Source organism: Mesocricetus auratus, unplaced genomic scaffold (assembly GCF_017639785.1).
Source record: "Mesocricetus auratus isolate SY011 unplaced genomic scaffold, BCM_Maur_2.0 Super-Scaffold_100018, whole genome shotgun sequence".
Taxonomy (NCBI): Eukaryota; Metazoa; Chordata; class Mammalia; order Rodentia; family Cricetidae; genus Mesocricetus; species Mesocricetus auratus.
The window spans coordinates 42768550-42792706 of NW_024429199.1; the positions used below are offsets into that span (position 1 = coordinate 42768550).

General features: G+C 46.5%; 1 protein-coding gene across 1 annotated transcript in view; it reads left to right on the top strand.

Moving 5' to 3' along the window:
* The first annotated feature begins 9853 nt into the window (after positions 1-9853).
* The window catches only part of Snx9 (sorting nexin 9), a 73696-nt gene continuing 59392 nt past the window's right edge, over positions 9854-24157 (top strand). Inside the window, exon 1 of the mRNA XM_040758218.1 lies at positions 9854-10106. Coding sequence (XP_040614152.1) covers positions 10095-10106 — 12 coding nt within the window. The 5' untranslated portion in view covers positions 9854-10094. The remainder of the gene's footprint in view (positions 10107-24157) is intronic.

Genomic DNA, 24157 nt, shown 5'->3' on the forward strand with positions numbered 1-24157 from the left:
ATCATTAATCCCATTCCACAGCAGCCCTCAGAGCTGTGGCTTCTGCGCCACGAGCAAGTCTAATATATCGGGCCAAAGCCTGGAGATTGAAATGAAAGACAAGACGCCTAGCCTTTTGTGCTAAGAAGATGTGTGTGTGTGTGTGTGTGTGTGTGTGTGTGTGTGTGTGTGTGTGTGTGTGTGTGTGTGTGTGTGTGTGTGTGTGTGTGTGTGTTTATTGCAAGGAGGGAGCAGCCTTATATACAGACTTATAGCATAGTGGAAAAACCCCAAGTGTAAGAGCTCGGGTTTTCATAATTAGATGATGCCAGTGTAAGCCAGGACTAGAAAACAGGATGCACCTGTGGTTATTGTCTGACAAGCAACTCACAGAGACCCCATGGGGGCCGGGCCCAACAAGAATGTCATAGTCCCCTGTTCCTTTCACATTAGTCCATCTGCTCTTAACTGGGCTCTGAGCTACGGCAGCATAAGCATAGACTTGCCAGAGAAGGAAATAGGCATTAGAATAACTATTATTTACCATTGATATATGCAAACATGCCGGCTCTTACATGCCTTACTGTCATAGCTCCTATTGCTGTGAAAGCACCATGAACAAGGCAACTTAACAAAGAAGCGTTCGATTTGTGGCTTATGGTTTCAGAGCATTGGAGTCCATGATGGCAGAATAAAGGCATGGTGGCAGAGAGGCACTGAGTGCTTACATCTTGATCCAGATTTGGAGGGAAAGAAAGAGAGACAATGTGAGAGAGAGAGAGAGAGAGAGAGAGAGAGAGAGAGAGAGAGAGAGAGAGAGAGAGAGAGAGAGAGAGACTGATACTGGGAGGAATGGCATGAGTCTTTGAAACTTCAGAACCCACCTCTTCCAGAAAGGCCACACCTCCAAATCCTTCCCAAGCAGTTCCACCAACTGCGTTCCAAGTATGAAAGCATCTGAGCCTATGGACGTCCTTCTCATTCAAACCACCACAATTACGTTTTGTAATCCATGCAAAACCCTGAGGTAGGCACAACTTTTAATTTCATTTTGCAGTCCAGGAAACAGAGGTGAACCAGTTGTCTTAGATGTGCACAGGTCTCATTTAAGAATAGGATCCCAGGATCCCAGAGAGCTATGTAGGCTGCACACTCAAGAAACCTGGTCTCGTCCTCTCTGTGGAGGAGATGCAATGCTGGAGGGTAGAGACAAGTGTGGCTGGAGCCTGGTTTGAAAGTGGGAGAATCCAGGTCTCTTAGCGTCAAAGCCTGCAGTCGGAAGGAAGGAAGGAAGGAAGGAAGGAAGGAAGGAAGGAAGGAAGGAAGGAAGGAAAGGCCAAGTAGAGAAGAACAATGGCATAGGGACCAATTGTCTACTTTGTTAAATCATTAAAGTTGGTGCTGGCACACGCCTTTAATCCCAGCACTCGGGAGGCAGAGGCAGGTGGATCTCTGTGAGTTCGAGGCCAGCCTGGTCTACAGAGCGAGTTCCAGGACAGCCTCCAAAACAATACAGAGAAGCCCTGTCTCGAAGGAAAAAGAAAAAAGCTGTATCAAAGAAAATGCAAGTGTTGGAACCCGGGCACTGTGCTGACCCCGCCCCTGACAATGGGCTGGATGTGCAAACCAGCATTCAGGCAGATAATTAGACAGCTCAAAGGGCCCTGTGTTGCATGGTCACGTCATGGCCACTCACGCGTTACAGGGCTGCGTAAGGACTCTGTACGCATGTGCAAGCTTTCCCTTTTAAGCGAGCACCTTGCACATGTTCGCCCCCTCTCCTCCTTCTTCCTCCGGTCCCCCCTTTCCCTTTGTCCTCCCTCCTTTTTCCTTCCCCCCAGCAAACTCTATATGGGTTTGTTGAGTCTCGTGGTTCTCATTCCTTCACGCCGTAACTTAAGCAAAAGAACAACAACAAGTTATTTAAAATCCTTTTAAAAAAATACTTATTTCAGTCGAGTTTGGAGTCAAAGAGTTTACAAGTGACTATAATAAAAATTTTAAAAATGTCTGCAATATATTGCACCTGACCACCCAGGACAAGAGTTAGTGGATATCCTTCTCCTATTACCACCCCTGTCCCTAGCACAGGCTTCTGGGGAGTCTTTCTTCCTTTCCTTCCACGGGATTTAAAGAGAACAAAGCAAACAGGCTCTGTGGCTCTGGCTCTAGCTCTTCCTTTACAGCGTGTCGTGTCGTAAGCAAAAGCACACAGCAGATGTAGCCCAAGGCTCTTCACTCGTCTTCTGCATCCCTACTGATGGGAACAGGGGCTCATGCTTCAGAGTCAATGCTTGCATTTGGCATGCCTGGCTCAGTGCCCAGGGTTCTGGGGCAGACTCGGGGAAGGGCACCAGCAAGGAGAACAAACACGCAAGAGAGGCAGGAGAAAAGAGGTGCCAATGGGTGACAAGGGGCGCCAGGAGACAAAGTCCTTGCTCAGCTTACAGTGAGTACCACTCTCCTAACATGCCACCATGTGGTACCATGATGACAATGAACTAAATCCCTGAAAATGTGAACCACCTCAATTCAATGTTTGTTTTGTTTTCCTCCATAGGAGTTGCCATGGTCACAGTGTCTCTTCACAGCAATAGAAACCGGGACTGGGGTATTGCTATGATAGACCTGACCACGCCGTGGTTGGAAGGAGCTTGGACTTTAGTACTTGGGGTTGGGAAAGCAGTGGAAGGCTTTAAGCTCTGCTTGATGGGCCGTGCTAGTAGGAGCAGGGAAGTCAGTGGTGCTGAGCGTGACCTGAACCGTGAGGGGCTGGCTCAAGAGGTTTCGAGAAGAATTTCACTGGGTTGCTTAGGAATTGTTCTTGTGATATTTTGGCGAAGAATGTGGCTGCTTTCTTACATTGTCTGAAAAGTTTGCCTGAGGCTAAAGTGAGGTTTTTGATTAATTCCCTTGGCAGAGGAAATCTTTTTTTTTTTTTGTTTTTTTGTTTTTTTGTTTTTCCAGACAGGGTTTCTCTGTGGCTTTGGAGGCTGTCCTGGAACTCACTCTTGCAGACCAGGCTGGTCTTGAACTCACAGAGATCCACCTGCCTGGCAAAGGAAATCTTAAAACAGCCTAGTATAGACTCTGTTGTGTTGTTACTAATGTTGACTCCAATGAAGACATGTAATGAAAAGGAGCAAGCTGAGCAAGGAGAAATGTTTGAGCCGGGTGTTGGTGGTGCGAGCCTTTGCCTTTAATCCCAGCACTTCAGGAGGCAGAGGCAGGTGGATCTCTGTGAGTTCGAGGCCATCCTGGTCTACAGAGCGAGTTCCAGGATAGCCTCCAAAACAATACAGAGAAACTCTTATCTCGTGAAAAAAAAAAAAAGAAAGAAAGGAAAATATTTGAGGAGAAAAGGAACACCAGGAAGTAGAATAGAGATAAGTCCTGTGTTCAAGGAGATAAACAGATTAAGGAATGGAATAAAGGGAGTGGTGATCTCAGGGCAAGATCCCACTCAGATAAGTTTCCAACTTGTGAAGGAAAGGAACTAAAGAAAAGCTTAGAGCCGGGTGTGGTGGCGCACACCTTTAATCCCAGCACTCAGAAGGCAGAGGCTGGCGGATCCCTGAGTTTGAGGTCATATTCTGGTCTACAGAGAGTGTTTCAGGACAGCCAAGTTGAGGCAGCACAGGAAAGCAGAAAGCTGGCAAAGATGTAATTAAATGAGGGATTAAATGTTCCAGCCCTAGCAAACAGCAGGACTTGGCAGCTTCAGCCACATGGTTTTGGAGTTAAGCATAGAAGAAAGAGGCTATGGAGTTTGCCTCTGTATGTAAGGAAATGAACTGAGGCCAGGAATGGTGTCAGTGGTGTCCCTGAATGGAGGCCTAGACAGGCCACTGAGTGAGGCTGTGAAGTTGAAGCTTGGTTTGCCTTGGAGATCCAAAGAGGTTGGGGTTTCCAGAGCCGTGGGATACTTGCTGAGGAAATTGGCTAACAGGGAGCGGAACCAGCCCGAGAGAAAGAAGTGCAGTCAACAAAGCTGAAAGGAACTGGAGATCTGGAGTGCTTTGACATTAGACACGGATGTGCAGTTTGGAGTTTGCCCAGATGGTTTTCAGCCTTGCCTAGGTCCCTTTCCTGTGTTTTGGAAGGGTGATGTATATCCTGTGCCATTATTTGCTGACAGCATGCGATCTGCTTTTAATTTTGATTTTATGTTGGAAGACCTTGCTGGTCAGAGGTTGCAGTCTGTCGTGGCCTGGCGCTTTCTCCTGAGCTTGATGAGGTGGGGACTCCTCCCCACCCCCACCCCACCCAGTGAGACTTCCTCTCCTCTACCTGCCCTTATCAGGAGACTGTCCCTGGACCCAGAAGACTGACCTTATCTGAAAGCTGTCTCTAAGTCAGATGCCTGGTTTATCTTTAGCATGACCCTTGGCACAGTTCCCTGCTAGAAGCCTCCCCGCTGCACGTATGTAGCTAAGATTTGTGCTAAGAGCTTTGCTGTAGGATCCTGCTGTCACATAGGAAGCCCTGTGATGGAGGAGTGTCACCTAATGCAAGTTAGGGTCTGTCCCCAGGCTCTCCAACCCTGTGTATTCCTCATACCCTGGAATAAAGTTGATCTTGAGTCACTGAAGTCGTCTCCCCGGAGACTGGCCTCTGCTTCTGCTCCCTCCTCCCTCGTGGATCAGGGCAACAGTGATCTCAAGAATGAAGCAGAGGCACAGTTTTGTGGGGGTTGCAGTTAAGATATTGTATGACTCTCAGAAGAGACTTTGAACTTTGGACTTTTAAATAAAATTGAGACTGTTATAGACCATGGGGACATTTGAATGCATTTTTGCATTGTGATATGGTTACAAGCCTTAGGGGGCCAGAGAGGGGAATGAGATGGTTTGAAAGAAAATGGCCCCCAAAGGGAGTGGCACTATTAGGAGGCGTGGCCTTGTTGGAGTAGGTGTGGTCTTGTTGGAGGAAGCGTGTCACTGTGGAGGTGAACTTTGAAGTTTCATATATGCTCAAGCCACACCCAGTGAGACAAGACCACTTCCTGTTGCCTGCAAGTCAAGATGTAAGGCATCCAGTTACTTCTCCAGCTCCATGTCTGCCTGCATGCCACCATGATGATAATGGACTATATCTCTGAAAATGTACGCCACCCCAATTGAATGTCTTTCTTTTATAAGAGTTGCTGTGGTCATAGTGTCTCTTCATAGCAATAGACACTGGTGACGTATCTCCTCCAACAATGCCACACATCCTAATCCTTCCCAAACAGGTGCACCAACCAAACATTCCAGCGTGTGAGTCTATGGGGGCCATCCTCCTTCATAACATCACTCCTGAGTATTACATCTCCAGAGGTTTTTCACCCTGCAGATCTGAAACTCACCCTTTAACCCATATTCCCTTTTCACCACTGCAGGCCCTTGGTGATCTCCCTAAGGCTACTGGAGCTATTTTGTTCCTAAGGGTTCAACTTTTTTTGGATTCTAAAAAATGTGAGATTACACAGTATTTGTTCTGGCTTAATTCACTTAGTATAATGTTCTCCAGGCTCTTCCATATTGTCACAGATGACAAAACACCCTTTTTATTTTTAAAGAATCATCTATTGATGGACATTTGGATGATTCCACGTCTTCTGAATATATGAATTGCTATGAACATAGGAACAGAAATTTCTCTTTGGAGATGTGCACAGAAGTGACATTATTGGGTCATATAGTAGTTCTATTTTTATTTTTTGAGGAATCTCTATATTCTTTATTAGTTCTCCATGGCTAAATCTAAAAAGTGTAATCAGGGACACAGAAATCATTCACATGGTATGCCAGTGTCTTGTCACATTTACCAATACCTGAAATAATTAAAAGGGGAGAGGCTCATTCTGAATCATGGTTTCAGTACGCGGTCAGTTGGCGCAGTGCTGTTGCCTCTGTGATAAGTGTCATCCTCAGATGGCATGATGGATCACAACTGTTCACAAAGTGACCACCGTATAAGAAAGGCAAGCTTGCTTTGTGTGTCCGGGGATGCAGTGTTATGATGGGAAACAGTGGCTGCGGTGGGCCGACTAAGCCCATTTCCTACAAAGGACTAAAACTGCAGACTGCTGAGACCTGAGTGTGAGCCCATCTGCAAATCTGAAAGGATGCTACCTACTCTGAGATGTGAGCATTGTGACTTCGAGGTGGTGAGAAGAGAAAGTGACAAGAGGTCATGAGCTTTTATTCAAAAAAACAAAAGCAAAGAAAAGCATAAACTACAATAACATGCTTCTTTCAGCTAGGCCCCACTTCTAGAAAATTCTACTTCATAATAATTGAATTATGGACCCTTCAATAGATTAGTCCATTCATTAGTTTAGTTCAGTGTTCTCATGATCTAATCACCTCTGCTACGACAGGAAAGGAAGCCTTCAATGCATGAGCCTGGGGGAGACGATGCTTATTCATGACAGGTGGGAGAAGCTGAAACTTGGTGCCCCAGCTGTATGACCCTACAAGCTGGTCTGTAGAGCCTGGCTTCCCAGGTGTGACCCTTGGACTTTGCACCTTCCCTTCAAAACAGGCGTGTGGAGTTGCTGCAAAGAGGTACATCCAGTCTTTAAACTTGAAAGCATGTGGGAATTCATTATTTCTAGTGTTCCTTGAGTTCAGATGTTGGCATCTTACATTGCAGTATTTTTTTAAAATTTGTTTATTACTTAAATAGTTTAAAAACAACCTTTTCCTTGATTATCAAGTAAAAAATTAAATAAAAAGATTTTTACTTGTTTATTAAAAAAATATGAACATAGGCTGGGCAGTGGTGGCACACGCCTTTAATCCCAGCACGCTGGAGGCAGAGGCAGATGGATCTCTGTGAGTTCAAGGTCAGCCTGGTCTACAGAGTGAGTTCCAGGATAGCAAGAGCGGTCTTGACAAAAACAAACATAAATATGAACTTAAAACAGGGCTGGAGAGATGTCAGTGGTTAAGAATACTGACTGCTCTTCCAGGATGCAGGTTCGATTTACACAGATGATGGCTTACAGCCATCTGTATCACCAGTCCCAGGGGGTCCAATGCTACTCCATACCCTGCACTGATATACATAAATTAAATACACATAAAATTAAATATTTTTAATATATAAACTTATGCTTTAAAATAATTTCCTAGCATGGACAATAGGATCTGGTTAAACTTTCCAGGATTCTCTGGACTTGTACAACATAATTTCTATGCTCTTCGCTCAAATGAATTGTACTATACACAGTGTTCTTTTTCATCTTTGCCAGTACTCAAAATACCGTTTGCCCTTGGTGTCCAGGAGTGATGGATGGATAGCAGACTCCCTATAATCCCAAACTCTGAAAATGTTCAAGTCCCTTCACAGATGGAATAGTGTTCTCACAGAACCTTTCTGAATCCTCCCACATACGGTGCAAATGGTAGGTAAATAGCTCTTAGTTTGTTTAGAAAATAATGCAAGAAAAGGATATCTGAGCCGGGCGTTGGTGGCGCACGCCTTTAATCCCAGCACTTGGGAGGCAGAGGCAGGCGGATCTCTGTGAGTTCGAGGCCAGCCTGGTTCCAGGACAGCCTCCAAAGCCACAGAGAAACCCTGTCTCGAAAAACCAAAAAAAAAAAAAAAAAAAAAAAAAAAAAGAAAGAAAAGAAAAGGAGGTCTGTACGTGATTGGTGCAGATCTAATTTCCCTTCAGTTATTCCCAGTCTGAGGTTGTCTGAATTCAGGGACGTGTGAAGATAAAGGAGTCTTATCATTTTATGAACCTCCTAGAACTTAATTTTTATAAATTTGCCATATTTATCGGGACAGTCCTTTTAACAATATATAGGTGCTTTCCTTTGATCTTAAAATGCCTTGGTAATATCTTTACTAACTTGCCCAAGTCTGTCTGACAGGAGGTGCATTCCTAGAAGCTGTTGGTCCCAAGGCTGTGGTTACTTCCAATTTTGTATTCCCAACTCAGGTAAGTTATTTGAGCTATCTTGTGTCCATCACTGTAAATAACTAGATAATAACTTTCTCAAAGGGTTAAGTGAGATGGAGGTTTCAAGTCTTGTATGCAGAAAGAAGGCTCTCAACGGCTGTCCTTGCCCTGTACTTAGGAAGACAGTAGTCTGAGTTGCCCAGATGGCTCAGCTGATAAAGGCACCTGCTGCCAAATGTGAGAACCTCAGTTTCATCCCCACAAGGTGGAAGAAAAAAATGGACTCCTACAAGTTGGCTCTGAACTCGACACATGTGCTATATGCATGTACCCACCCATGCCCAACCTGTCTGTGTGTGTGTGTTAGCGGTTTTCACTGCTGTGATAAAACAATAACAACTTGATGAGGAAAGGGTTTATTTCGCTTAGACTTCCATATCACAGCTTCCATCATGGAAAAAAATGAGGGCAGTAACTCAAGGCAGGAACCTGGAGGCAGGAACTGATTCAGAGGCCATGGAGGAGTGCTACTCCCTGGCTTGCTCCCCAAGGCTCGCTCAGCCTGCTTTCTTACAGAACCCAGGACCACCTGCCCAGATGCGGCACCACCCATCATACAAGAAAATGCACCACAGGATGCCTGAAGGCCAATCTGCTGGGAGCATTTTCTTTCAAGTGAGGGTCCCCTTCCAAAATGACCCTACCCTTTGTCAAGATGACATAACTAGCCAGACTACAAACACACTCAAGAATGTTACCATGGCTGACTATAGCATTGACAATGAGCTCAACACACACACATTCGCAGAAAACTCTATAGTACCACTTAAACACTATCATTGACTGTAAACTCTCAGGGGAGTAAAAAAAATTTTTTTTCCAATGCTGGGTAGCAAACCCAAGGGCTCATGCATATTTGTCATTCGCTCTACCACCCACAGTCCAAGAAGCTACAAATTTGACAGTAAGTTTAAAAACCAACTTCCTGCGGTAATAGAATCGATTTTATTTGTCTAGAAGATGTATGTTTAATAAAAATATAGCCAGGCGGTGGTGGTGCATGCCTTTAGTCCCAGCACTAGGGAGGCAAAGACAGGCGAGACCAGCCTGGTCTACAAGAGCTAGTTCCAGAACAACCTCCAAAATCAGGAGAAACCCTGTCTCGAAAATAAAAAAATATTTTTTTCTTATAATAATAATATATATTATTATTACATATATGTTATACTATATATATTAAATACTACTATTGCAACAACTAAGGCAAATCTTCCAGTCACAACTTTTGTGAAAAAAATCTCATTGCACAATTTAAGTCATCCGTTAATAAAAACCATAGACACAACTGTGCACAAACTACTCTGAATTAAAGACGTTATTCTTTGGACTTTTCTTTCAACTTAAGGAAACCTGCTGTGCCCTCAAACCTTCTGAGGCTTTTTAAAAAAATTTTCCGACGGGCTTAAGTGGGTCATCTCACACTGGAGTCCCCAAGCGTCCAGGCCCAGAAGCCCAGGCCAGATCTCAGCCTTGGGGAAACTCCATGCAGGAGGCAGGATCTCTCAGCCCGGGAGCAGGAAGCCATTGCTCGGCCTGGGCTGGCTGTCTATGTGGCACTCGCGGTAGTGAGCCCCCCAAGCACCCCGACCCCTCCGCAGCCCCGCCATGGCCCGGGGATTCAAGACGGGTAGCTCGGGTCCCTACTCGTCCAGAGTCAACGTCGTCGTAGTCCTCCTCCTCCTCCCGCACGCAGCGAGCCGGGCCTGGGGCTCAGCGCTCGCCCCGCGAACTGCTAAGCGGGGACCAGGCCGCGACCCCTCCGCTCGCCCGACCCCGCAGCCGCCGCTCCAGCCGCGGCCCCCGCACCCAGGGCCGCGGGCGACGGGGTCAGGGCGGAGGCCTGGGCGGGCGAGGAGGCCGGGCTCCGGCCGAGGCCCCAGGCGCGCTTCCGCCGGCCGCGCCGCGCACGCCGCGGTCCATGGGAGGCTTGGCCGGCGGGGGCGGGGGCCGCGCAGCCGGGGACTTTCAGGAACTGCAGGCGCGGGCGGCGGCGGGAGTCGCCGAGCCTCCGGGGCCCGAGCGCCGAGAGCAAGGCTGAGATCGAGCCGCCGCGCCCGGCCGCCAGCCGCAGCCGAAGCCGTCCTCCCCGCCCGGCTAGGGCCGAAGCTCCGCAGCGCGGGACACCAGCCGGCCCACCGGGGCCCGGGAACCGCCCGCCATGGCCACCAAGGTGAGGGGCTCGCGGCGCAGGCCGGACCGGCCGTTCGGCTCCGCGGCGGAGGGAGGCCGAGGAGCCCCGCGCGTCGCTCGCTCGCGAGTCGCTCCCCGCCGCCCGGGCCGCCGCCTCGGGCACCGGAGCGGAGGAGCGCTGGGGTCGGGTTCTCGGGAGGCGGCTTTGCAAAGTTTGCACCTGAGCTGAGCCGGGCGCCCCGGGACGGAAAGTTCCCGGGGCTCTGGAGCCGCGGGTCTCCCGGAGGCTGTCGCACGTCGCCTGCCCGCCCGCCCGCCTCCTCCTCCGGACCGCGGCCCCGCGCACGAGGGGGCCGAGCCGGGCGGGGAGAACGCTGCAGCCTCCGGGAGCCGCGCTCCGTGCCCGCTGCCTTCAAGTCTCTCTCTCTCTCTTTTTCTTTTGTTTTTGCCATCTTTTCGGTTTGAATGGGACGTTTTCGGAGTGAATCAAGTACCAAGAGGGAAATGACTGTGCTTTTAGATTACGTGGTTGCTCGCAGAAGAGAAACAACAACAAAAAGGCCAAGGCCCAAAATGCTTAGTGGAACTTTGGTTCCTGCTTGGTGAATGGCCAGGAGTCTTGGCTTGCTTATGTTATGTTACTGTTTGTGAAATTAGCAGTCCGTTTTTGCTGTCTGAGTCTGCATAAATTCGTTTCCCTGGTTCCCGTTTCTGGTGTGGTTGGTGTCGGTAGTTACTTGGGCATGAAATAGCCACTGGGAGACTCCTGAACCTTGGAAGTGTGGACCTTGGGTCTGGGGAAGCACCATAGGTGATCACCTGATGATCTGTGATGTGTGGGTAGTACATTAACTTGTTTTGCTTATGTCAAACGTCAGCATGTTTTCCCACATTTATTTTTCAAATATCTAAGCTATTTCTGGGTTGAAGAAAACTTTTTAAGGTGGGGGTTTATGGAAGGCTAATTTAGAAAAACGTTAAGGATTTTGAAAGATGAGAGTTTCTGATATCCCTTAGTCTGTTGAAGTTGGGGCTCAGATAAATTGCGTGCTCTGAATCTGTTTAGGTGGAGTGTTTATTACAGAAGTGGAGCTTCTCCAGGGAACCTGCTACTGTTATTGTTGGAATAATTGCCTTGTTAGTATATCTGGGCTGTGTTGTTGCTTGGTTGTATTAGACATGAACCAACCGGCCACCTCTTTAACATAATGATTTTGTGACCACCTTGCTGGAAATAAGACATAATTCAAGCAAAAGATTTCTAAGGAAATTTGAATTTGAGGTTTCTTGCCAAACATTTCAGAAATTGCAAATCCAATTACATTGTTATCTTGCAGCCTTGACAGTGGTTTGTGACATAAACCCTATTCAGTAGGGGTCAGTTTGTAATATTTTTTTTTACCAATCTGAGGCACACATGCCTATTTTGCTTAGCAGCTGATGCACGTATACATGCTTAATGAAGTTTATTTCCCAGTGAAGCTTGGACTTAGCGTTTCCAGTGGGAAGAACACAGGAGTCCTTGTACTGAAGTTGAGTTGCCTGTGACCTCACTGAACACGAGTCTCTCAGCCTGTAAGCATTTCCTACTTGGTTATCTGCTTCTCTGGAGGCAAATTCCAGTTCTCCTGGCCCTTGGTGCCCTTCCCTATGTTGTAATCACAGTTCCTGGTGGTGCATTCCACGTGGAGCAGGTGACAGACCATTGCTGTCTGAAGAAGGGGGCTGGCCGGGAAGCCCTCGTGAGAAGGGAATCCTGCTGGAGTTTACTGACTATCCTAGTCCCAGATGTCAAACCAACATCCCATTTTTCAGTTGTTTCTAGAGAGCAAAGTGGTCGTTGCTGCTTGTCCCAGCCCCAATACACACCCCCTCCCTTTCCTACAGCTGAGCAGTTTGATTTTTCTCTTTCCGCCCTTTCATCATGGAGGTGGTCAGATGTACTTAGTAATGATGATGGACTGTTAGTAAGGTTTTATGCCCAAGTGGTGCTCAAAGGGCTTTTGCCATAAGAGCGGAGTGTTGGGAAGTAAATGCTTCATCTGGACCTTTGAGGAAGTAGTGCTAGGATTCCCGGAGAAGGGCATTCTCTTCAGATACAGTTTCCGTCTTCTCTGACGTCCCACCATTTTTTTTTTTTTACTTATGTGTATGGGTGTTTTGTCCACATGTACATCTGTGTACCATGAGCACATGGTGCCCATGGAGGTCAGAAGAGGGCACTGGGCCCCCTGGAACTGGAATTACAGTTGTGAGCTGCCGTGTGGGTGCTGGAAACCGAACCCTGAGCGCTCGTAACCACTGGACCATCTCTCTAATTGTCCCGAATCTCATGATCTTTAAGAGCTCTTGGTAGAGTCATAACAGAAGAAAGAAATCTTTTAGAAGAACTTTAGTTGGGCAGTTCTTCATTGCTAAGGACAGATAATCAGTGACTCTACATTTTAAAGGCATCATCCTGGTTTTGTTTCTCATCTCTCCTTGGTAGCATGCTGACCCCTGCTTAAGTGAGCACACCGGTTAGAGTTTGGTCATGTCTCATTTAACAAATACAGCGACAGGCTGTAGGAGTGCCTCTGTCTTGACCTCTGTTAGATGTCTCTTGAGATTGTGATCTGACATAATCCTGCAGTGAATTTGAGTAAACATGAGCTCACTTCAAAGATCAAGTCTTGAGACTTTTTTTGCCTATGTCAAAATGAACATAAAATAGTTATATCCATATGATTAGCTGCAAGTTCCATACCGAATTACTCTTTGTTAATTGATTTGGATCCCTTTGTGCTTACATGATCTCCTTTATAGGAATAATAAAATTCTGGCTTCTCTGATGCCTCCCTTTCTAACTTCTTTTTTCAGACCCAGTGCCTGACATTATACATATGTATATTAAGTAAGTGGGGAACATTGGAGGTCTGGATAGGAGATAATTTTATTGGACTGCATCCATGGGACAGCTTAGAAATCAACCTTGTATTGTCTTCTAAGCAAAAACCTCTTTATTTGAATTAGAGAGATCCTGCCTGAAGAGTCTTAAGAATGACAACTGAGGGGGTATGTGGTGATATTTTGTTATGGACTAATAAAGCTTGCTTGAAGATCAGAGTGCAGAGCTAAGCCATTAGTTAGCCACACACCTAAGCCACTAGTTAGACATAGAGGACAGGCAGTGGTGGCCAAACCTTTAATCCCAGCACTTGGATCTCTGAGTTCAAGGCTACCCTGGTCTTCATGATAGTGAATGGCTCTAAAAGAGAAACAGAGGTCCCACCTTTAACTCCAGCACTTGAGATGACACACCTGTAACCCCAGCACTTGAGATGACACATCTGTAACCCCGGCACTGGAGAGCATATAAGGCCGGAGCCCAGGGCAGTGTAGTGTGCAGTCTGAGGTTTGGTGGAGAGCATTGCAGTCTGCAGTCACGCTGGGGACGGGATCGGCCCCCTTTGGCCTGAGCCTTGGTAGAGGTGAGAGCTCTCTAGCAGTTGGCTGCTTTGCTCTTCTGATCTTCAGCTTGAACCCCAATGTGTCTCTGGATTTTTATTAATCGTGCTACAAGACTGAGATTGGTTTAGTTGGTGAAGTGCACATGCATGGGGACCTGGGTTCCAGAATCCTAGTTAAAAAGAAAGCCAAGAGCTCACCCCTGTAGTTAGAGCACTGGGAAGGCCTCATTGGCCAGCCAGCGTGACAGTCAGTGAGCTCCAGGTTCACTCTTCACTCACTGGCCCGCCAGCCTATCAGCCAGAGAGCTAGCTGCAGGTTTACTCACTGGACAGCCAGCCTAGCAATCAGTGAGCTCCAGGTTCAGTGAGACACAGTCTCAAAGTAAGATGGAGAACAAGAAAAGGAACCTATGTGACCTCTGTCTTCCTGCCCCCCCCCCACGTGTACATGCACGGACACACAAAGACTTTTTTGTAGTGGGAGGGCAATGTTGTTTTGACACAGGGTCTCACTATGTAACCCTCTCTAGCCTGGAACTTGCTCTGAAGAGATGGCACGCCTCTCTCTCCGAATGATGGAATGACAGGCATATGCTACCATACCTAACTGATTTGTATAGTTTTAAAAATGGTTTAGGAGCCGGGCGTTGGTGGCGCACGCCTTTAATCCCAGCACTCGGGAGGCAGAGGCAGGCGGATCTCTGTGAGTTCGAGGCCAGCCTGGTCTACAGAGTGAGTTCCGGGACAGCCTCCAACGCTACAGAGAAACCCTGTCTCGAAAAAACCAAAAAAAACCAAAAAAAAAAAAAAAAAAAAAAGGTTTAGGAGATGCTTCCTATTTACATGTGTGTAAGGGCATTTTATATGTCTTAAATATCTGTGTGTGTGTAGTCACAGGAAGATTCTGTGAGGATAGAAATGGAACACTTTTTAGTAAAGAAGGAGGAGATTAGAAAGTGTAACAGTTTTGCAAACACTGGGTTGTTTTACTGTGTTTTGCCTTTATATTGATCATCTGAAAATTAAATAATAGCTTGGTTTTAATACTTAAAACTTGGTAGCTTTCAGCAAGGTGTAGCGGTCCCTCTGTAATCCTAGTTCTGGGGACACAGAGACAGGAGGATCTGAGTTCAAGGCCAGTCTGGGGTTTGTGGTGAGACCGTGTCAAGAAAGCCCTGATGTGGTTTGTGTGCCCTTCCTTCCTGCGTGCCCTCTCTGCACGCGAGATCTTAGCCCAGAGCACCACTTCCCAAGCCTCTCAAGTCATCTCCTGGTACAGGGTCCTGACATCTTCCCAGCTGCTGATAGTGTGTGCTTGCGTAGCTGGTGGCTGCCTCCTTTAGGATGCTGTGGGCCCGGAAGGCTGGAGATGTGTTTGCTCACCTTTGTATTCCCAGTTTGGAAGAGCTGTGGGTCTACTGACACAGTGACCCATACGTTATAGCTTATTAAAGCTACAGCTCATCTCCAGCTGTAAGTTAGCAACCCTTTTTAAAAGTATGCATGCACAATGCAAAAATTACACCTGCAGCTTAGGTATTAGTAATGTTTTGAAATACAATGGATCTACTCATGAATACATGAAAAATCGACTCTTAGTGTGTTGCCATGACTGGAACCAGCCTCACGCTTTGAGACTTCAAAGGGAAGGGTAGTTAGTCTTTAACCTGTGAGTTGTCAGCATTGTACTTAGCTTCCAAAAGCTTAAGATTTCCCCATTGTCTTTTGGTTGAGTAGTTCTCATTTGAAAGCATTGCTCAAGGGATCTCATTGATAACTAGTACTGTAGCTAGAAATTTGTTGAGACTAAGCTTAGGAAGCAGTTTGTTCATGTGTTTTCTGTGTGTGCAGGAAGGGTCTATCAGTTCTCTGTGTAAGTAGTTAATGAGTGTCCATTAAGTTGATCTTGTTAAATATGCTGTTCACAACTATAGCCTTACTGATTTATATTCTGTAGTTGGTGGAAATCCTAAAATGGGCTATTGCAGGAGAGGGGTCAGAAAGATTATAAGAGCCAGAGGAGCAGGGAGCTCCCTGTGATACTGTGATGTGCATCTTCTAGACACTATGGGAAGCCTTACCCAGACATTTGCATAATGACCACACCAGTCAGCATACCAATGGGGATGGAAATTCATCGGGCCTCCACCCACATGGAAGAGTTTAGGCCATTCAGTGGCTGCTGAGGGAGGACAAGTCAGGGCTAGGGTCCTCCAGGGACAAGGCCTTTGACAGGTTACTGAGTCTCACATGATTGGCTCTAAACACAAGCATGTGAGCAACAATGAATGTACTCCTGTGTGTGTGTGTGTGTGTGTGTGTGTGTGTGTGTGTATGCGTGTGTGTATGCGTGTGTGTATGCTCCTGTGCGCTCACATAAGTAAAGGTAATACTCATAAGAAAAGTTCTGAATCAGTCAGAGTGGGTGGGTTGGAGAGGGAATTGAGGGAGGGATGGAAATGTTAGAAATACAGCATGCTTATGTGTGAAGTTCCAAAATTTATGAAAAATAAGCTTAAAATATAAAATAAAAGAATACATTAAAAGGTGGTCTTAAACAGTTTAATAGTACCTCTCAGGTGATTAAACTTTTGTTTTCATGAAGTAACCCTCTATTGCTAGTGATGCAGGTGTGTGTGTGTGTGTTTTAAACTATGTTTTCCTCTGTTTATCTGACCTCGTTGGCCTTCATTTCATTAATATTGGTTGAATTTTATTTTATTTTTATGTATTTATTTGGTTTTTTGAGATGGGATTTCTCTGTGTAGCCCTGGCCTACTCTGTAGACCAGACTGGCCTCAAACTCACAGAGATCTGCCTGCCTCTGCCTCCCTAGTGCTGGGATTAAAGGGGTATGCCACCACTGCCTGGTGAATTTTATCTTTTGATGCAAGTTATCCTCATAGCTAGGGATTTTTATCTACCTCTGTTTATGTTTTGTTCCTGACTACCATCTTACAGGGTGATTGAGGGTTAGTCAACTCTCAGGGTTTAGAAACTATACCTGCCTCTCCCAAACCCTAGCTTTTGGGGGATTTGTCTTATATGTCTCTTTCTCCCCAAGTGGAGAATGTTAGTCTATTAATGTTCTAAGTTACTCAATATCATACTTTTTGAATTTAAAAATGATCTAAGGATATATAACTGCAATAAATTTCCTGGTGCAGTTGGTTATTACTTAGTATTAAGTAAAAAGAAATTAGACATTTTCATTGTGTAGAGTTAATGATTATTTCGATGTACCATTGTCCCCTGACATCGTATACTATATTTTCTTATGTCTCAGTCCTTTGCCTGTGCCTCTGGGGTGATGGGATTAAAGAAGGGTGTGCACCATCACTTCCAGCCCCAACCTTTCTTGGGGTAGTTCTTCTGCCTAGAGTAATTGGGGTCCCCACTGCGGCAGGTTTTTGTTGATAACTTGGTCATTTATGAAATGCATTTCCTGTTCATTAAAGATGGCGGGCGTCCTAGGCATGAGTGGTGACAGAGCTGTGCTCAGCACAGGGAGCCCATCATTGCTCAGCTCCCAGGGGTGCCGAGGGGCCATGGCGACAGTTGTTTCTCCACTCTTCCCTCTGCCTGTCACCAAGATGCTGTCATCTTCACCGTTCTGAAGTCCACTGTGGTGTCAGTGTGGGTTATGTGCATAGCTTGGGGCTTAAGGAGTCTGATAACACGCATCCTCCGTCATGGTGTTTTGTTTTCTTGTCTGTTTTTCTGTGGATTTTTCCCCTTGGAACTTAATCCGAGTGAATTCTGATTGTTACACTACAATTGTTTATTCTAGTCCCCTGGAGTCACCTCGTCCTTGGAGTCATCTCCTCTTCGCTTGTTCCATTCATGTTCTCCCAGCTACGCCAGACAGCACAGATGTGGGCCTCAAATGTCGAGGGTTCCTTCCTTCCCTGCACACACGCGGCAGGTCATTTCCTTGCTGTCCCCTTCTCCCTTTCCTTCTTGCTGGGATCCTTGGCAGCTTTATCTTGTCACTGTCAGAGTTTTTCTCCCTTACCTCCCTGACTCTATTCGGCCTAAGTGCAGCTCAGTCAGGGTTGGGTGGACACAGTGTGAACGCCTGCTCAGTGTCTGTGTTTCTCCAAGGAGGTTTCTGTGTTTGCTTCCTTTTGGAGCTTTCTAGAGCTTTTCCCTTGTGCTGACTTGGCAGTATGACTTACAGGCCATGTGATTCTATGCTCCTTGCTTGAAAATTTTATTGCACTTTGCTGTTCCAGTCTGGTAGGGACTCAAGTGGTAGCTTGCCATGCCTGCTGGAATAAAAGCCAAACCAAAGTACCCTGGGAGCAGGCTGGAAAGTGAAGACAGGGGTGTGTGTGCACAGCTGTGCAAATCTCATCTTTGGGGATGTTTGTGTGAGCATTTGGGTCACTGCCAAGCTTTCAAATTTGTACACTGTGGGCATTTCACAACTTGAATGGTATTTCTTTTTCTCATGGTCATTAAAACCATGATGTTTTTACCCTTCTTACTCATTTTAGACATTATAAATATGGTATCTAGGGATGCTTGGTCTCTTGCCTCAGTCTTAATAATTTATTTTTAATATCTGAACCTTGAGTCGTAGAGCATGTATTACCTGAAGAGGCAGTACGCAGAGACCCGCTTCTCTACCTCTGGGTAAGAGAGTAGCCTTCAATAATGCGGTGTGCTGGAACTGAGGGCTCATTTAAGGTGCTCTTTAATAGTGTCCTTCCAGAACAGAGAGCACATTTCAGAGAAGGCACAAGTCTCCTGGTCAGACTCTAGAACTTTATGGAGGACTTGTCATATTAGGCCCCTCTTAGGAGCCAGTGAAGAGCATGTGGACAGATAGTCTAACGCCCTGGCTCATTCCCAGTTCCCTGTGGACAAGGACATGGTGTTTAGGACTGGTTAAAGTTAGTTCTCCTTTTGCTTGCCACATAAGCAGTTTCCTTAAAATGCTTCATATGTTTATATGCTGTGCTTGGTTTGTAGTACTTAGAACTTACTTTTTAGGGGAAGGGCTCTTAGCCAGTGGGTTTTCAAATGTCTGAGTCATTATTTACAGGCCATAAATCTTTCCATTTCCAATACTGTTACTCAAAAGTGTATAGTGTTACAGTATTATACAGACTCACAGATACTTTTTTTTTTGGGAGACAAGGTTTCTCTGTGTGACCTTGGTGTCCTGGAACTCACAGAGATCCGCCTGCCTCTGCCTCCCGAGTGCTGGGATTAAAGGTGTGAGCCACCATCAACCTGCACAAATAATCTTAGTTTGTTTTACTGTTGCTATGATAAAATGCCTTGACCAAAGCAAGTCAAGATTCATTTCAGCTCACAGTTCAAGCGTACAGTCCATCATAATAGCAGAGTCGAAGCTGCAGGGACTTGAAGCAGAAGGTCACATGCCATCTGTAATTGTGAAGCAGAGAGGGATGAGTGCCTGTGCAGCTTTCTCTTTCCTGTACAAGCCTAGATCCTAGCCTAGGGAATGGTGCCTCCCACAGCAGGCGGGTCTTCCCACCTATCAAGATCACCCCTCACAGGTAAACCCAAAGGCTAACCCTAACCAAGGTAATCTCCCATAGGTGTGTCGGGAGACTTGCCTCCTGGCTGATTCTAGATCCTGCCAAGGTGACACTGAACACAAGCCATCACAAATACTCATGACCCCATAATACCTTTTGGTGTTAAGTGTTTCTCAGTGAATTGCGCTTTCCCATAATGCTGTTGCATGACTGGACAGTGTACGTACGCACAGAATGAATTGAGAGGTTGCTGCTTCCTCTGTGGTAATTGTAGCCATGTCATAAAAACTCACTTGGTTTGAGATTTCCTTTGAATTTTGTGTTTAGGAAAAAGAGGGGAAAAAATGCATGTCTTCAGAATGTGGTAATAGCCGCGTGTCTTGGTAGAGCAGTGGCAGACTAGCATAGAGCCGGGAGCCTGGGTTCTGGTCCCAGGAGGTCTGGTTAGCATGCTGCAGAAAGTGCGGCAGGCTCAGTTTCCCCCCTGTAAAGGGTACAGAGTGGAGTGCATTCAGGGGTGCATTCTGCACAACCCAAATGGGCAAAATAAAGAAATACATTGATAAGTAAAACTCTTGTTCTATAAAAATGAACAACAGATTTTGCCCCCCCCTTGCACCAGGACAGTTGAACTGCAATCTGTCCAGCCCCAGGGCTGATCATAACCTGGGGGTGAGGGTCTTTACATTCCATGTGCCCATGGCTGGCCTTGAAAGTAAGACCCAGTCTTGTCTCCCAGTCCTCTCAACTGTCTAGGGCTGGCTCTTTAGTTTGTACTCCTGAATACCTTTCTTTCTATGAGAGCAGAGCCATGGACTGAGTCCACAGAAAACCACATGGTCATGTGGTCAGTCACGCTATTCTGTTCTTTAGTAGTTTCATCACTTACTTGTTGGGCCAGAGAATATTGAAAAGTGAGGGAAATAGCACTGTCCTCAAGGGGCTGGAAAGATGGCTCAACAGTTAAGAGTGCTGGCTGCTCTTCCAGAGGACCTGGGTTCAGTCCCCAGCACCCACAGGGCAGCTCACAACGGTCTGTAACTCTAGTTCTGGGGATCTGACCCCCTCACACAGACACATGTGGGCAAACACCAATGCACACAAAATAATAAAATCACATCCCTGCCCCCGGGACTTTCTCCCATGGAGGAGGTGGCCAATTGCCAAGGTGAATGAGGAGAAGGGGCTGAAGGAAGAGTTAGTGCATGCGTGGTGTGTATCACACCACATGAGATATGGTGATCAGTGGTGTCCCACAGGAAGGTGACATGTGTGGTGTGTATCACACCTCGTGAGTTATGGTGATCAGTGGTGTCCCACAGGAAGGTGACAGAGACCTGAAGGAAGGGGTGGTCCTGTCATTCAGAGCTCTGAGGAAAGGTGTTTTCCTCGGTGTGCATGTCTGGCCAGTGCCTGCTTACCCACAGGATTGTCCGTGGGCCAGGTCAGTAGGGCGCTATAGGTGGCGCCTGAGGCCTTGCGTTGCTTTGGCAATGTGAAACCGTCGGAGGGTTTTCACCACACTCCGATGACTGGCTCCTTTGCTTCTTCTTGAGTTTGCCTTTGTTGGTCTTGCTGTGTTTGCTTTGATACTGGGTTGAACTCTTTAATTCCTTCTTAAAGCTTAATTGGTTTGTTCGGTCCACACTGCTGTACGTAAGCAGATCAGTGAGCTGCAGGAGCTGAGGATCATCCTATTACACCTTGAGTATCTGATCAGTTAAAAGATTCTTGACAGAACTAGGAATATATGCAGTGGACGAGTCTGAAGGCAGACAGAAGCTGTCACTTTCTGGACACGTGGATGCCCATAGCCCATCGGACCCTTTGGCCTACAGCCAGGTTGTCCCGTCACCCTGACCTCACTGGTGTCCACCCAGATAAGAAGGAAACAGTTTCCACACCAGCAGCACACGCACGGTCAGTTAGGCATGACTGCATTCCTGTCGTGACGAGTGTTGCTGTGGCTGGTGTCTCCTGTGACTCCTGAAGCCTCCAGTCTTGAACAGAGCAGGGTAAGAAGCAGCAGGAGTACCAAGAACTGGGTCAGAATCTTCCTCTGGGCGTAGAGAAATGACATCATCCTGGTTTAGGAGCTTGAGATCAATGAATCTTTGTTTTTCCCTGGATCAGTCAGTGATTTGTTTGTTGGGAGTGTATTAATGGAGTTTCACAAAAATTCCATGCCTGTGAGAATATATTATCCAAACATTTTGGCATACTTCAGTCTTTTTTTTTTAATTGTAGCTACTTGTAAACATCTAAAACAGACCAAAGTAGAAAGATAGAGTGAACCTTCATGGACTGTTTACCAGCTACGGTGATGAGCACCTGGCGATTTCATTTCTTTTAGTCCTCTATCCCACACTTGCCCTTCCCTCATTATTTTTAAAGACATTTCAGACGTTATTCCATGGAAAATACTTTCATAGACATATGAAATACACAATCAGACCCCCTGTTATCACATTTACACATTGATAATAAGTTTTAGTAGCCAGTACTTGGTCTTAACAGTGGGGCCTTGTAAACACATCATAAATTATTTTCTGTTTATGTTGCTTGATGATCACTAAGGCAAACTTGGTTTTACGTTAACATGAACAGTTCACACAGCTGACGGCGGCTCGGTGGGGGTAGCAGTAGGAGGATGCTGTGGGAGTGGAGCTGTGACATCGGTTACAGCCGAGGTGGGGGATGGGCCTGGTCGGTCCCCTCGAGGTGGTGGCTGCAGTTGTCCACAGAAGGGATGGAGGTGGAGATGGAGGTGGAGGTGGAGGTGGAGGTGGAGATGGAGACGGAGACGGAGACGGGGACGGAGACCCTGATGCCCACACACCCATCTGCTTGTGCGTCCTTGGGTAGCCAGCGTCTTCCCTCTGAGTCGTTGCTGGGAGACATTGGCACTGCATTGCCTAAAGCTTCCGTTTGTAGTTAGTTGTAAAGAACTTGAGGAATTTGAAAAGGATTTCAAATCATAGTGAGTACAGAATCCTAGATTTTCAGAAATTATCCCATCTGTCTGGACTGTTGTCTTGATTATACTTAGTGAGCTTTTTAGCAATTTATTTCTAAGGTTCCTAAAAATGTTCCACTTAGGTTTTTTAAAGTTACTTTTTTTCACCCATTGCATCATCTTATGCAATAATTCAAATGCATATCTCTAATAGTAAAAGTGTATAAGCTGCTTAGGTTATCCCCGCTGGCTCTTGTAAGGATGTGTTCATTGCTGGCATCAGAAGTACTCCAGTGTGTTGGAGTAGGTGACCACATGCTAGCTCAGCGTGCCTGTGCGTCATACAACATGTGGAGCGCTCCTTACACCTGACAGATGGCTAATGCGAATTGCACATTCTATAGCAGTCTTCTAAGAGTGAGTCCTTTTTTTTTGTAACAGACTGGCCTCCAAGAATTCAGCCCTTGCTTGGCATTGGTGGCGCACGCCTTTGATCCCAGCACTCGGGAGACAGAGGTAGGGGGATCTCTGTGAGTTCGAGGCCAGCCTGGTCTACAGAGCGAGTTCCAGGACAGCCTCCAAAACCATACAGAGAAACCCTGTCTCGAAAAAAAAAAGAAAGAAAGAAAGAAAACCAAACAACATTGGCCAGATGGCATCATTTTCCTATACTATTTTATAAGTAGGAAACAGTACATATCTCTTTTAAATGTAGTCTTACAGGTCTGAATGGTTATAAGTGAATAGTTATACTTTCTGGAGGCATTCTTTCATCCTGGAAACCGTATACATGTAAGGGGACTATGTAATTTTTGAGAAAGTCTGTTCTGCTGGTGGTGACAAGAGATAATATTTCTGGGTGTGTCAATTCACCCTCTGCTCATTATTCATAATGCAAGTGAAGCACTTAGGTTCACTGGTGACGATATGAAAAAACAAAGCAAAAGCAAGTGTCGTTTCTACCCTTTTTGTAAGAAAGCAAACACAGCAAATCAGAACCATTTCTGCAGTACCATGCAGGGTGCAGATTAGACTGCCAAGACTCTGAACCCACCTGACGCTTGCTGCTTCCCGGCAGCACTTTGGGCTCTGCTCAGGGAGGGCTGTCTCCGTACAGTGCAGTATAGTATAAATGCTCTGTCTCACTCTCCTTCCAGGTCGTCTCTTCCTGTGTGTTGGCACAGGCTCATGGAGCGGACGTAGATATATTCGGTAGTGACTTTGTAAGGGTACGTAGATATATTCGGTAGTGACTTTGTAAGGGTAGCTGGAGAGGCCAGACTTTTCCACCATCACATAAGACAGTCCAGGATTGCAGGTCCTGCTTTGGTTCATAGCAGATTCATCGCTCTGGGCTGAGGATCCCATTTGTAATTATGCCAGAGCCAATCATTTCCTTTATAGAGAGGTGAAGCGTATAATGTTGAGAATCACCACGGAATAAGAATGCAAAATCCTCCCACCTCCCTCCTACTAATTGTTCACTGGGCTAATTATGTCCTAGATCTCTCCCTCAAAGTGGATCTGAGGTTCCCTCTATTGTTTACTAGAATGGGGGTGCACAACAGTTGGTCAGAGGGAGGAAAGATTTTGTCCCAGGTGATCTTTATGGAGCCCAGTTGTAGCTTGGGACAATACTGACATCAAAGGTGTAGGGTGAAACTGCCTGCGTTTCACTTCTTACGGTTTCAGGAAGCGTCTCTGTGTGCAGTTGGATGAGCTGCCGATGCCTTTGCATACGTGTTCATGCTGCTGGACAAACTGTTGCTTATCCTGTGAAATGAGTGACATTGCCATCTCGAGGTTGTTCTGAGGCGCAGAGCGCTGCCTGGTGTCAGGTGCCCGCTTCCCACGCCTCACCGGTCCACACGTCACTCGCTTACATCGCTTCGCTGTCCCTCACTCACTCCCCTGTCCCGTGCGTCACTCTTACGTCCTCACGTCACTCCACCGTCCCGTGCGTCACGTTTACGTCACTCACATCACTCTTACGTCCTCACGTCACTCCACTGTCCCGTGCGTCACTCTTACGTCACTCACGTCACTCTTACGTCCTCACGTCACTCCACTGTCCTGTGCGTCACTCTCACGTCCTTACCTCACTCCACCGCTCCTTCATGCCTTTGGTTTCTTTCTTCTGTAGGGCGCACTTTGTAGGAAGGATTCAGGGCAG